This window comes from Cyprinodon tularosa, unplaced genomic scaffold (genome assembly GCF_016077235.1).
Source record: "Cyprinodon tularosa strain WSP-4 unplaced genomic scaffold, ASM1607723v1 ctg314, whole genome shotgun sequence".
In the NCBI taxonomy this organism is placed as follows: Eukaryota; Metazoa; Chordata; class Actinopteri; order Cyprinodontiformes; family Cyprinodontidae; genus Cyprinodon; species Cyprinodon tularosa.
In genome coordinates this window covers 845,535-860,537 of record NW_024039024.1, presented here as the reverse complement: position 1 = coordinate 860,537, position 15,003 = coordinate 845,535, and the positions used below count along the sequence as shown (strand labels likewise).

Genomic DNA, 15,003 nt, shown 5'->3' with positions numbered 1-15,003 from the left:
CAGCACTCAGTATTTAGTTGGGCCTCCTTTGGCCTGTATTACTGCAGCAATGCGGCGTGGCATGGAGTCGATCAGTCTGTGGCACTGCTCAGGTGTTATGATAGCCCAGGTTGCTCTAATAGTGGCTTTTAGCTCTTCTGAATTGTTGGGTCTGGTGTATTGCATCTTCTTCTTCACAATACCCCATAGATTTTCTATGGGGTTAAGGTCAGGAGAGTTTGCTGGCCAATTAAGAACAGGGATACCATGGTCCTTCAACCAGGTACTGGTAGCTTTGGCACTGTGTGCAGGTGCCAAGTCCTGTTGGAAAATGAAATCTGCATCTCCAAAAAGTTGGTCAGCTGCAGGAAGCATGAAGTGCTCTAAAACTTCCTGGTATGTGGCTGCGTTGACCCTGGACCTCAGAAAACACAATGGACCAACACCAGCAGATGACATGGCACCCCAAACCATCACTGACTGTGGAAACTTTACACTGGACTTCAAGCAACGTGGATGAAGTGCCTCTCTTCTTTTCCTCCAGACTCTGGGACCTTGATTTCCAAAGGAAATGCAAAATTTACTTTCATCAGAGAACATGACTTTGGACCACTCACCAGCAGTCCAGTCCTGTTTCTCTTTAGACGCTTCTGACGCTGTCTGTGGTTCAAGAGTGGCTTGACACAAGGAATGCGACAGCAGAAACCCATGTCTTTCATACGTCTGTGTGTGGTGGTTCTTGAAGCACTCACTCCAGCTGCAGTCCACTCTTTGTGAATCTCCCCCACATTTTTGAAGGGGTTTTGTTTCACAATCCTCTCCAGGGTGCGGTTATCTCTCTTGCTTGTACACTTTTTTCGACCACATCTTTTCCTTCCCTTCGCCTCTCTATTAATGTGCTTGGACACTGAGCTCTGTGAACAGCCAGCCTCTTTAGCGATGACCTTTTGTGTCTTGCCCTCCTTGTGCAAGGTGTCGATGGTCGTCTTTTGGACAACTGTCAAGTCAGCAGTCTTCCCCATGATTGTGTAGCCTATAGAACTAGACTGAAAGACCATTTAAAGGCTTTTGCAGGTGGTTTGAGTTAATTAGCTGATTAGAGTGTGGCACCAGGGGCCATCAATTTTGAACCTTTTCACAATATTCTAATTTTCTGATATGATGAATTTGAGATTTTCATTTGTTGTCATTTGTAATCATCAAAATTAAACAAAATAAACATCTGAAATATATGAGTTTGTATGTAATGTATGAATATAATATACAAGTTTCACTTTTTAAATGGAATTACTGAAATCAATCTACTTTTTCATGATATTCTAATTTTATGACCAGCACCTGTAAATGACAAATGCAAACACAGAAAATAATAAAATCCTGAAATGTTACATGTCAAAAAACAGCATCAAAACACCAACAGACTATAGCACATTTTACTAAAAGCAAAAATAAAAAATAAAAAAATTTACAGTGTATATAAATCTTTGACACCATATTTAAAGGCAATTTGACAGAAAGTATCTTATTATCTGTCCAACCTGTCCTTGAGGCATATAAAGGTTATAAAACATATATGCAACTTTGTAAAACTGTAGTTTACTCTTAATAGTAAAAACAACACACTTTTAATATATACAGAAATGTGTTTGTTTTTGTTGTTTTGTTGTAAGAGGCTGCAACGTCCACAAACGTTTCAGCATCAGTAAAGCATAGATAGACAATAGCAGATTTGAATATAAACACACAAAGCATAAAGAGATGTGGAGACATAATTTTATAGTATTATATATGAATGTTCTCAGAATTCAATCAATACCCAGTTTGCTCCATTTAAATGTTGATCAGCCCATTCCCATCTGATACCCCTAAGAAAAATCAGTACAAGCCGTTACCTTCAGATGTTGTCTCATTGGAAAACATTAATAATCCCAACATAAATCCAGTCTATTGTAAGACCTCAGGTTTATTTAAAGCTACAGTGTGTAATTTTCAGCGACATCTAACGTCCAGACTGCAGACCGCAGCAACAAGAACATCTTCCCCCACCGCTTCTCCCCCCCAACAGTACGGCGAGCGTTACGGGACAAAATGTCTTCCACGACGTCCGCATCACCTACCTTCTCAAGTGATGAGGTTTGTTTACATAGATAATTTTACAGATAGTATTTCATTAGTTTGTGTGTTCAGTACCGTCTCAGTTCATCTCTCTCAACTTGCCGTAGTTACTTTCGAGCGTAATGGGCGATCTCGCAATCGCTAGTTTTTTGGCTATGCGCTGCCGCAGCGCAAAGATGTCTGCCTCCATGGCTGCGAGACCCGCTCCTATGTAATTAGAAATAACGAATTCTAAGGCAACGCAAATATTAAGGTTAAGAGGCTGAGCTCGTAGATGATGATAAATAACATAGTTATGTATAATATATTACATTTCTGACTGTATATCCCTGTAATTATTACACACTGTAGCTTTAAGAATAAGAGATAAAAAGATTGAAGATGAAGCAATATACCTGACAAGTCGGGTATAGAGTTGGATTGTTTAAGATGTATCAGATTAAAGGGGATTAACGCATTTCGAAGCCATTCCTTTAAGGTTTTTAAATGGCCATAAACCACAGGAATATCATATTAATCATTCTTGTTATTTTATTATTGAAAAATAAGTACTCTAAAAATACCTGTGCTTAACATTAAATAATTTTATTCACTCTGAAATGGTGACCCTGATGACAGTGCCAAACATTTGGGAATTACACTATTCATTCGGATTCAATGCAACCATGTTTGGCATTTCCTGCACTGAATCATATTTAGTTACTTTAACCCAATTTTTTTCATATTAGCATGGCTGGACATAATACAATTGATAAAACAACTAAATATGATTAAGTAAACGCCAAAAATGATTGCATTATTTGCATAACGGTTGCACAACTGTTGCATAGGAAAACAAAATATTCATTACCCACACAAAGCAACACCTCCCTAACCACAGATAGCATTGTATCATCCCCATGTTAAAAGTTATCCACTTACTTAATAAAACTGTACTCCTATATTTTAGATGTATTTTATACCTTTTTTTTCCTGAAAAAAAAATATAATAACCAGCTTGTGTAAAACGTTGATGACTATACATGATTTCAAGTTTACATACCCATATATGGAAGTACAGAAAGAGCATCCTATAGTTTCATAGGTTGTAGAAGTGATAATTGCTCTTCTGAGAGACTGTACTGTTATAATGTCAGACAGGCAATTTTTTTTCCATCAATTGCCTTTTTTAATTAGATCAGTCAGATGAAATCACAGGGAAATCAGTTTGAGGCAGCTGAAGGGAAGTGTTATGTTTCAAGCCAATGATAGTGTGAGCTGATGTGGAGTAAGAAGGGGGAAGCTAATGTTTCTGTTAGCTATTTAGAAGATCCTAAGTAGCAACATTCAGAACTGGATCAAGGTAATCAATAAAATAAAACAACAAAAACATTTTTTTTGCTATATTCTACCTTTTTAACCCTTTTCAATGTTATTCAGTTCGAGGATTTTTGGATGTATGAGCTCTTTTTATTGTTTTCCCTGTTAGATTCATCTGCCATTCTTTGGGGGAATTAAAGTATCAAACAATCAACCTGAAGCAATGTTGAAATATGGGTAATTTTGAATTGCATCTCGTTTATGAGATTCAAAACATCTAATTTAAAATTCTTGTGGGAATTTCTAATATGAACAAACTTATCTTGGAGCATTTTATTGCCACATGTAAAACTTTGTGTTTGCCCTTAAAGCATGAATGAGAGATAAGTTTCTTTTGCTCTGTACCATACCCCCTTATTAATCATATTTTCTTTAAAGGAAAATCCTTGAAATAACAAACTGATAAAATACCCTTAGGCCTAGGGAGACACAGCCGTTCTCCCCCTTATCAATTACATTTTTCTTTGAAATTATGCAGACTTTAATTATAGGCACAACTAAAGCTGAGAAGGCAAAATAACCCAAAACAGGATGGAAAATAAACTGAAACAAACATAATTTGATTACCACATAGCTGTAGAAACTGTATACATCAACTAACACACTCAAACAGCTGTCTCCGGTAAGCTGGGAAGAGATGGGCAGCTTTCCAGCCAGTGAGAATCTAAGTCTCTGAATGATTAAAGATGAGATGGACAGAACGATCTCAGAGGCAGCAGCTGCCCACCCCACGGCTCCAAGTGGAGCAGAAAATTAGGATAATTTCATTGTGATAATCAGCCTCCTGTTATCCCTGTCACTCCCACCCTAGGAAGCAGGGAAACGAGGAGCTTACAGTGAAGTGAGTAAAATAAAAAAAAAACAGGGTGAGCAATGCTACAAAAAGAAAAATGCATATATTTAATGCATAATATATGCATATGAATATATCAAATCTTATTTGAGGAAAAGTTGGCTTTCCCTTTGATAAATATCACAACAATGCTGGAACCATCTTGTTTTGTTTGTTTTATTTAGTTATTCAGTTAATCCTAATGATTTTGCCCCAATGTTAATTTTGTTCCTCTCAGTTGGAAACTAAGGACACATTTCTGAGCTGAGCTGCTGCAGTCTCATGTGTGGAATTTGGGCCCTTAATAACTGCTGTGTGCATGTTTGTAATTGCCTTAGTTGCTCCACACAGTGTTTTACTTATTAGTTATATTAGAAAATATCAAAAGCTACAAGGACGGATATAAGTGAATTTGTCCTGTTCTATCGAACAGCAACCGCTGAGAAATCAGCAGGTGCTGCACAGTAAATATAACACTTCCCACATTTCTCCATCAGATGTGTTGCAGGCCACAGCAATGGTTTCTAAAGCTTTTTCACCTTCCCACCATTAGAGAGTTTTCTGTTTTATGGGAGGTTAATGGTTTTAAATGAGTCATGGTTGTTGTTTTATCCTGGTGCTTTTGTTCTGACCTGTAAACAGTAAATCGATTTATGATTCAAGAAGAGTATAAAGAAGGCTAACAGAGGAGCCAATGTGAACTAAATGCAGAAAATTCTGCCTGCGTGTCTCATTTTTTCTCACATATGTTTATTTTAACCACCTCAAACTGTGAAGGTATTATTGGGTAACCAAGGAACTTTGTCATGTAGTTAACAAAAAATAACTTTTCAAAACTTACCACCTCATTTGCTACACAGCAAATGAAAGATTGTAAGTCGCACTAGAACACATGGTTTCAAAGTTAAATTTATCAGCTCTCCTGTATTCTAAGATCAGCACAAAGTCTATCAATCTGCTTACTTTGAATAAACAGTTGCCAAATTTTGAGTACAAGATTGGGGGCTGATAGGAAACATTCACCTCCTCCTTTGTACTTCCAATACAGAACTTGGCATATTTTTATTCTTCCTTTGGATATAAGAAAAGATACATAATCCTTTTAAAGTGGTGAACAGAGTGGAGGTACTATTACTATTTCATAAAAAGTTATTTAACAACCTTTGTTGTAAATTAAACCACGAAAACTATATTTCTGTTACAGTTCACAAAATATTTAGTGTAAATCTCTTAATATAAATAACAAAACTTCTAACATAAAGTGGCAGTTTCTGCAAGAAATAAGTGAGTCCCTAGTCAAATGTGAAAAGAAACTAAATTAATTACAAAGACAACAACAACAACAACAAAATTAGCAAGCTTTAAAATAGGAATCCTATTTTTTCATTTAACTAGTTGTTATATATTGCCTTTGTCTTAACTGATCCTACTTTGAGTTAGGTCATTTCATTTAGTATGTTGATGTATGATGTATGTTCTCTTTATTGTATGTGAGCAGTGTTTATTCAATGATGATTATAAAGTTAATGTGTGTGCATATGAAACATTAAAGTCCTGCTTCCAGCCAGTTAGACATTACAGGGTCATTTCAGGATCATTTCACTTTATGACCTGCCTCCAGCCAGTTGGTCATAAAGCAGGGTCATGCTGTTTTATGACCTGCATCCAGCTAAATAATCATTACAGGGTCTTCTGTCCTAAGACCCACCCATTTGCTTGTGATCTGTTAATAAAAGACTCTGCTGTTCTGGTGGGGGGCAGAAAGGTGCTGAAATGTGAGCAGGCAGCCTTCTCCTCCTGCAGGAAAATGTGTTTGAAAATCCCATTGTGTGTCAGATTCATTTTTTGTCCTATATGAACTCACAATTTTTTAAAGCTAACAAGCGGCCATCTGGCGAGGCCGACTGCGGTTCAAGGAGACAGAAGCAGAGATACAAAAAGCAACTGTAAAAGGCGGCCCCGTCCAGGAAACACACAGCCAGGCAGATGAGCTCTGAGCCAGCTCCCATGTCAGAAGATGAAGAGAGCACATCCAGCCAGTCACAGTCAGAGAAACAGGACTACATTGGAAAAACAGGCCGCTCTCCAACATCTATAAGCAAAGGTGTTGATGGCAGCAGGACAGTTGATATTTCTCTCCAGGATGGAGTCACAGCCAAACAGGAACAGATGACTGTTTGAACTGTAAAAGGTGGCCCGGTCCAGGAAACACACCAGGCAGACAAGCACGGACCCAACTCCCATGTCAGATCTCTATTGGATATCAATGTAGCTAAAGGGGCATTCCAATCTTTTTTTTTTTTCCCACACCTCTGGAAAGTCTATACCAATTAATTTGTTTATTTGATCATGGGGCGTCCCTGAAGCCATCCTCACCTAAACAATGGCATACAGGTCTGTGGTTTGTCTTTCAGTTACATTTGTAAATGTTTCTGTGTAAAAGAAGAAAACCAAACAATCTTTAAGATGTAGGCTTAATGTTAATTAATGTTAATTCAGGTTCCCGTTAAATAAATTTTTTTTTCTGTCAAGATTAACAATTAAAATCCATTAATGTCTACAGTTTTTACTCCCCAAGCAATTAAGGCAGAATATGTTCTGTGGGGTGTAAGCAGTATACCTAGTGTTTCTTTTCACAAATATTTAACGTATATATCAGGGATAAAATCCTCCTTGGCTTATAAGGCAGTTAACTAAAAACACCAAGGAAACTGCGCTTTAGATCCCCTTCAGGAGCCCTCATCTCTGCACCACCACCCCCCTCCCCCCTTCTCTCGTCCTTCCCACAGTGGTGCTGCTTCCTGCAGCGCATCGACAGGAGTTGCAATAAACAGCCAAACGCACAATCATACCGGGCGAAAGGAAACCACAGAAGCGCGGTGGGATGTTTTACGCACGCTGATTGGAAACTCTGCTTGTCGTGAAAATGGGACATGATGATCATAGCAACACAAGAAGACCACAAGCGGGATTGGGAAAGAACATGAAGTTGTCGGGTTTCCTCCTCCTGCTTCTCCTCCTAGTGTGTCCTCTGTGCCATGGTGCCGGTGAGCAAACTATTTATGGCCATATTTGTGATTGTTTAAGATTTTTTTCACTGTTTAGCCACTTTTAACACACACACGTGCACTGCATGGCAAAGGTGTACCAAGTTTGCCCAATATAACATGAACTGTTAATAAAACCAAAACATTGCTTATGTACATTAAGCAGTTACACAGTTTGGGATGTAACTTTAAAAATAATTTTTAATGAAAAATGATTTAAATAGATATTCTATTAAATCGTTCTATAGGAAGTACCTGTGCAGGAAACTTTAATTAATATAAAATGCAACTGATATGCAAAAAATAGTGTTGCTTAAAGGTTTAGTGTTTATTTCACTTGATGAAACAAACTTTACTGCAGTGATGCATCAGTAAGTTTTGGACTACTCAGCAGAACAATGACCTCTATTAAAGTTGTTTGTTCATCAGCTAAAAAGAACACAAGAGTCCAGTTTCAGTGCCCAGCCTCCTGTAACTGTCCTTGAATGTGCAGGATGCACTCATGGGAATAAATACACATAATGCACAGTTTAGACCTGCTGTCAGACTAAAGTTGGATGTAACTCTGTGACAGGTTAAAAAGCTCTACCCCCTCCACCCCCCACCCTCCCAGATATATTTAATTTCTCTCTGATATTACAGCTGAGTCATATCAGTGTTTCAGATTCTGTTCCTCTAGAGACCACCAAAAAGACTGACATACATGCTGAGTTCCTACTCTCTGGAAACAGTATTATCCACATCATTTCTGATCTCATACTTGTGTGATTTGTTGTTTGTGTAGAATGTACAGTTCTGACCACCTATTTTATCTAATAAACAGGTATTCTAGTAAAATATGCGTGTAAAGCATTTCAGGCATAAATTTACTAGAGATTTTAACCAAGTAACATTAGTTTAACTGCTGTCTAAAAATACATTAGACAGGATAAGTTACTGGTGTATGATTGTTAGGATATTAATTCCTAATAAGTTATAGAACTTGAATAGAGGAATATTATAGTCAAAATGAAAGACTCAAAGTTAGAATATAGTTGAGGATTTTATCCAAATTTTCTTTGTTGTAGCTCCTTCTCCCAGTAAATGTGTCTCCTTGGCGGAAATGGAGGACAACCTGCTTAAGAACCTATTCCAGGGGTACCAGCGCTGGGTTCGGCCCATCCAGCGAGCCAACGACACTGTCAGGGTTCGATTCGGACTCAAGATCTCTCAGCTGGTCGATGTGGTGAGATTACTTCCACAATGTGAAAACATTTGTAACCTCCAGTGCTCAACAGTCTAATTTAAAGCTTAACAAAAAGAACATTTCAAAGACACTGGAAGTTTTACAAACTGCTTCTGAAATAAATCAAATATTTCCTGATGTCTTAAATGTCTGTACACTATAATAGTGCCACTTATTACAAAGGACCTTAACTGCATTTTCTTTAACGCCAATACTGTGATTTCATGTCAATGAGCAATAATGAACAGAATATATTTAAGCAAAGTACCTACACATCTCGTTTAATTTATATTTAAAAAAAATCCCTTTTTAGCTTTTTACTCTCTACCACCCCTACTTAGAAACACAGACTCAATTCTCCATTTTAAAATGCAACTCAAAACTCATCTGTTTAAGATTGCGTATTCTCTTTAAATATCAATTTTCCTGTCACATCCTCTGTATTTTTTTAATGTTTATATTTTGTTTCTGACACTGTGTTTTTTATGCTTTTGTACGGTGACCTTGAGTGTCCAGAAAGGCGCCTTTTAAATAAAATGTATTATTATTATTATATTATTATTATTATTATGATTATTATTTTTTTTTATTTTAGTTTAGTTTTTAGAAAGAAATATTCAAAGAAATTATAAAGGCAAGCTCTCCTTAAAGCTTCAATGTTTGACTCAAATTGGCTCCTAACTTATTGCTGTCTTTCCAAACTGTAAAGTTAAGACAAAGTCTAAACTACCATAAAGTTCATATTTTATCTTTTGCTATATGAACTGTAAACCCACATTTATTTTACAAGTAATACATTGTATGTTTTGGTTTACTGTTAGGGCAATACTACTGAAGATGCAAATAGTTTTAACCAAATCGTAATATTTGAAAAATAAAGTTTTGATTGTAATAAAAGAGAATAGAATCTCAAAATTAAATACATTTGTCTCAAAAACCAATTATTGAAAAACCAGGTTCCTGAATAAACAAAAATGTTATTCAAGACAAACAACTTTGCCTCGAAACAACTGACATTTGTGCAGTATTAACCCTGTCTCTCAAATGTCATTAACGCTAAACGAAAATCATCAAGCTTCTGTCACACTGGTTTCCTATCTTGCAATGTATTCTGTTGAATAAAAGAAAACCAAAACCGTATAATCTGGGTCTAAAGAAAAGGAAATGAAGGGAATAGTAGAGCATTAATAGTTTTCATATGTCTAGGAACTATATTGTTGAACTATATATGTTTTGATGTTCTCTGGGAGCAACGCATGTGTAATGGGGTCCCAAAATAGGTTTTGGGTTTTGTCTTTAACTGCTTCATAGTTGATTGGTTCTGATGTATTGAGGTTTATTTTTCTTATTAAAGGATAAACAATCTATTGGATATTCAAAATTATATATATATATTTTTGCTAAAGTAAACAGGAAAGTAGAGTTACTAGGCACCTAAAAAAGAATCTGTGGTAGCCTAGCATAGCTGTTCATAAAATGAATGTGATTCAAGAGCAATGCATTCTTATGGCATCCGGTTTTACCGCTCTACTTAAACTACATGAAGGTACAGAATATTGTTTTTAATGAAAAGGTCTTGTAAAAGTGAACCAAAAAATTAACAAACAGCTTCATGTTTGTATCAATGCACCTTGACTTTAGTCTGACCTCCAAAGTGAAATTTAGTCACACTTTTAACGCAGTTAGAGGAGAAATTGTTGTTTCAGCTTTAACAAAGTGTAACTGCTTAACAAAAATGCAAAAAATAAGCAGAAACCCCCATAAAATTAAAATTTATTTTACAGTGTAGCTGTGCTACATTGCAAAAACCAATGGGAAAGTCATTCAGCTGATAACTATTGGAGTAACATAAACATTTTAGCCAATTGCTTTTGTGTGGACCAAGATTAGCCTACCGTAATTGGTTTTGCCAAATAGAATATTTTTCTTCTAAACTTTAACCATATTAACTAGGTAAAAAAAATCTAATATGAATAAACTTGTTTATGGTAAAAATACTTACTAAAATGGAAATCCATGACGAATGCACATATAATTTAGGGAAACACAAATAAAAAACGGCTAATTAAAATGCTTCATTCTTTAGTTGAACAGTTTGTCTTTCCATAGAGCTAAATTCAAACGTAAGGCTGATAGTGGCACAATTTGAAGCTCTGCAAGCCTTTAAAATAAATCTCAAGCTCTACAGTCTCCTCCTGGTTTTCTCTAAATGTTTCAGGAGCTATCTGTGAAAGGTTGAGATGGTTTATGTGTTTCAGAAAAGCAAACTGAGCAGCCTGATGGAGGAAGTACTTTTCTTTGTTTGAAATATTTATCTCAGCCAGGCTAAATTTAACTTACTATTCTTTTCACTGAAAGAAACTAAATAAATAAACAGAGGGCTCTTCTGTTACTGAACCAAACGGAGATTGCAAAGAGAAAGGAGGGCTAACAGTAAACACAACAGCTTGGCTATGCTTTTTTATCTCCCCAGAGTCTCCCTGGGCTGCTGCATTGCTCAGTATTAGATTATGGTCTACATCTGGTCTATGTGATCACCAAACCATCCAACTCCCTCTGACAGCTGAGGCTTGGACGGGATGATCTGCTGGAGCTCACATTTCCAACATTTATCTCACCAAAGCTTTCACTTTTGTCTAAAGCCTACTTTTAGGGATGTGAAAATAAGTTAGTGAACTCCCAAAAATCATTTTCTGGCTACCTTTGTTTAATATCTGTATATATTTGCATTGCCCTTGTTTGTTCCACAGCACTCTATTTTTTATTTATTTATTTTTGTTTATTAAAATTAACAAATTATGTTCCTTTTTTGAAAAACTTCTAGAAAAGAACAGCTAAACAGCAAAGAGAACAATGTAGGTAAATAAGTTTGTTTGAAAATAGTTACAGCTGTTGCCTGATCAATATCTATAAATATGAATTAAATAAAAAGTATGCAAAAAATATATACAAAATCGAATATTAACAAAAAACAAACATGAAATACTTTTATAACCTAAAAGCATTCTTCACAAAAGACAGTTCAACAATTTTAATGCAAAATTCAAAATATTATTTACATATAATAAGAATAAAATAAATAATATTTTTATTTGATTAGCTTAATTTATGTAAATAACTGAAAGCATCATATAAATCTAACAAATATAGATTAATAATCTTTGCTCAAATAGTGTGTATGATTATTAAAATTTCAGGCTTTTTGTGTGTTCTGCTCTAAAAGTTCAACTCTGTTATTGTGTTTTATATTGTTTTATACTAAATAGATACTTTAATACTTTACTTGATATTTGTTCTTTATTTAAGGATGAGAAAAACCAGCTTATGACAACCAATGTCTGGTTGACTCAGGTAAGACATTTTCTTTTCATCACATTCACTTGCAATCATGGTGAAGTCTTATAATTAGCAGAAAAGCAATAAAGAAATACAGTGATAATCACAAACGCAATCTGATATAATCTATTTTAATCAAATATTGTAGTTGTGTTGTGTTCTGCAAAGTGGAGATATGACATGCTTTGTGTCTATGTTGGCCAGGAGTGGATTGATTATAAGCTGCGATGGAATCCAGATAAATACTGTGGGATTACCTCCATCAGAGTTCCTTCAGAAAATATTTGGCTCCCAGATATTGTCCTGTATGAGAAGTAAGATGCACACTCATCCCTCACACCAACTGACTGTTGTTGCTTTTATCGCAAACCCATGTTATGTGTTTCAGTTCCACCTGGTGGTAATTGAATGACACTGCAGTTTATTAACATCAAGTCACGTTTGTATTTTTATGGGTAAAGGACCAATCCTAATATGTTGTACACTAAAAGGAGGGTTTACAAATAATGATAAAGAAAAAAATCCAGTTATTCCTTTGTACACAGCAAAATCAGTAGATTTGACACTTTTCAAAGGTGTTTTTTAAACATATGTGGTGTAATTTCAGTACAAATTTAAGAACATTTTTACAACCGAAAAATCATGCTTTTTTTTCTTTTGCTAATGTGTTAAAATTAATTGTTAACACATTGGCATCATGTGTTTATGGCCTGTATAGTCCAAGCACTCCATACTTCAGTCATTTGCACACTGTAGTGGGATTGTAGTCACAGCTACAAAGACGTTAGCAAGGTTGAAAAACAATCGGGCATCAGGCTGTCTGACCCTCGGCAACTGGTGAGGTGTGTGAAGCTCTACTGTAGGACAAGGACACCACAGCTGAGACCGATGGAGCTGGGTCTCAAACCAGTAACCAGTTACCAGATACAGGCCACCACCATAAAACCAGTAAATCAGAAAACACTTTTAGTTACCTTCAAGAAGAAACATAATGGGTTTCACTGGTACATACTCCATACGTTTTTAAACTGGCATAGGGGAAAAAGGCATACACACCCAAAACTAGATGCAATTATCAACACCAGCTGAAGTGAAAGCAACTCAGTTTAAGGTGTTAATATTAAACTTGCTTGACTGGCAACGCCTGCAGAGCTTTTTCATCTCTTCGAACACTATAACAATTCCAACATCAACAAACTACCAACTCAAAAGTATTCACACTGAGAAACCGACCGTACAGATTTTGCTGTATATGCATAATCTAGTGTTTGTACTGCAGCACAGATTTTAGTTGCAAGAAATTATAAATCATGATTGTTTCTAATCTGTTTGCTGGAAACCTTATTGGCTATCGCCTGGAAGATTGGTTGTCATTCAATTTACAAACTAATTTAGTGTGAAAAAATAAACTAAATATAACTGTACATTATTTTTAACTGATAATTTTTAGGGTTTTATACTCAGTTTTTTTTACTTTATTTGATTTACTCCATTGACAACAATTAATATATTGTGAAGGTTTGCAGTGCTGCACTGTGTAGATATGGTGGAAACAAAAATTCCTGATTTTAACTTTTATTGCTTCAGTGCTGATGGACGTTTTGAGGGCTCCCTGATGACCAAAGCTATCGTAAAGCACAATGGTGCCATCACCTGGAGACCGCCTGCTAGTTACAAATCTGCCTGTACCATGGATGTCACCTTTTTCCCCTTCGACCGACAAAACTGCTCAATGAAGTTTGGGTCGTGGACCTATGATGGCAACATGGTGGATCTTGTTCTGATGGAAAACCATGTTGATCGAAAGGACTTCTTTGATAATGGCGAGTGGGAAATACTCAGTGCCACTGGAGCCAAGGGAAACAGGAGGGATGGAATGTATTCCTACCCATTTATCACCTACTCCTTCATCCTAAAGAGATTACCACTGTTCTACACACTCTTCCTCATCATTCCCTGTTTGGGTTTGTCCTTTCTTACTGTCCTGGTGTTCTACCTTCCCTCGGATGAGGGTGAGAAGCTGTCTCTCTCCACCTCTGTCCTAGTGTCTCTCACTGTGTTCCTATTGGTCATAGAGGAAATCATTCCCTCCTCCTCCAAAGTAATCCCTCTCATCGGAGAATATCTGCTCTTCATCATGATCTTTGTCACACTTTCGATCATTGTCACCGTTTTCGTCATCAATGTGCACCATCGGTCCTCAGCCACCTACCACCCAATGTCGCCCTGGGTTCGTACTCTTTTTCTTCAAAAACTACCTAGGCTGCTTTGTATGCGAGGACACACTGACCGGTACCACTACCCGGAGCTGGCTCCAGATAGTCCTGAAATGAAGTCTCGCTCTGGAGGTCGGAGGGGAGGCCAGAGGACAAGCAGTGGAACTTATGGACAGGCAGCTTCTGATGGAAAGAAAGAGGAAGAAGCTTGGGCCACCATGTTGGAGAAAGCCATCTCTTCAGTGCGTTACATCAGCAGACATATCCGCAAAGAGCACTTCATTCGTGAGGTGTGTACAGTTATAGGTAAAAATCTGCTCCTATTGTTTTACCCTTAATTCATGTCGGATTTCTGTTTTCCACAGGTGGTCCAAGACTGGAAGTTTGTTGCCCAGGTGCTGGACCGAATCTTCTTGTGGGCTTTCCTCACTGTCTCAATTCTGGGCACCATCCTTATCTTCACTCCAGCCCTGCAGATGTTCCTGAAAATCCCTCCTCCATCTGCAACCGAGGAGCCTCCTTTACACCAGTAACAAACAGTGTAGCCTTCTCAGGCAGCTGAAAATCTTAAATCAAGATTACATATTAAGTTAAAGCTGAGCAAGAATACACACACACACACATATATATATATATATATATATATATATATATATATATATGAAATTGTGCTTAAAAGTTTACATAACCTATCTATCTATAGATCTTATGGAAAGTATCTATAGATACTATCTATAGATAGATCTATAGATATTTGAAATCAAATAGGGGCGACAGTGGCGTTGAAATCGAAGGATTGACGGTTCAAGCCCCGGCTCCGACTTTCAGTGTCATTGTGTCCTTGGGCAAGACACTTCACCTGCATTGTCTACTGATGGTGGTCAGAGGGCCCGG

General features: G+C 36.8%; 1 protein-coding gene across 1 annotated transcript; it reads left to right on the top strand.

The window, feature by feature from the left end:
- The first annotated feature begins 6,931 nt into the window (after positions 1 to 6,931).
- Positions 6,932 to 14,713, top strand: LOC119788344 (neuronal acetylcholine receptor subunit non-alpha-2-like). The gene is made up of 6 exons (XM_038292620.1): positions 6,932 to 7,332; positions 8,400 to 8,557; positions 11,864 to 11,908; positions 12,098 to 12,207; positions 13,481 to 14,399; positions 14,475 to 14,713. The coding sequence occupies exons 1-6, from the start codon at positions 7,212 to 7,214 to the stop codon at positions 14,640 to 14,642; spliced, it is 1,521 nt and encodes a 506-aa protein (XP_038148548.1). The 5' UTR covers positions 6,932 to 7,211; the 3' UTR covers positions 14,643 to 14,713.
- The last annotated feature ends 290 nt before the right edge of the window (positions 14,714 to 15,003 follow it).

Excerpts from the sequence above, each read along its gene's own strand:
- LOC119788344 (XM_038292620.1), top strand. The coding sequence starts at position 7,212 with ATGGGACATGATGATCATAGCAACACAAGAAGACCACAAGCGGGATTG. Across the intron at positions 7,333-8,399 it reads TCCTCTGTGCCATGGTGCCG|CTCCTTCTCCCAGTAAATGT; the intron begins GTGAGCAAACTA and ends TCTTTGTTGTAG. Across the intron at positions 11,909-12,097 it reads CCAATGTCTGGTTGACTCAG|GAGTGGATTGATTATAAGCT; the intron begins GTAAGACATTTT and ends TATGTTGGCCAG.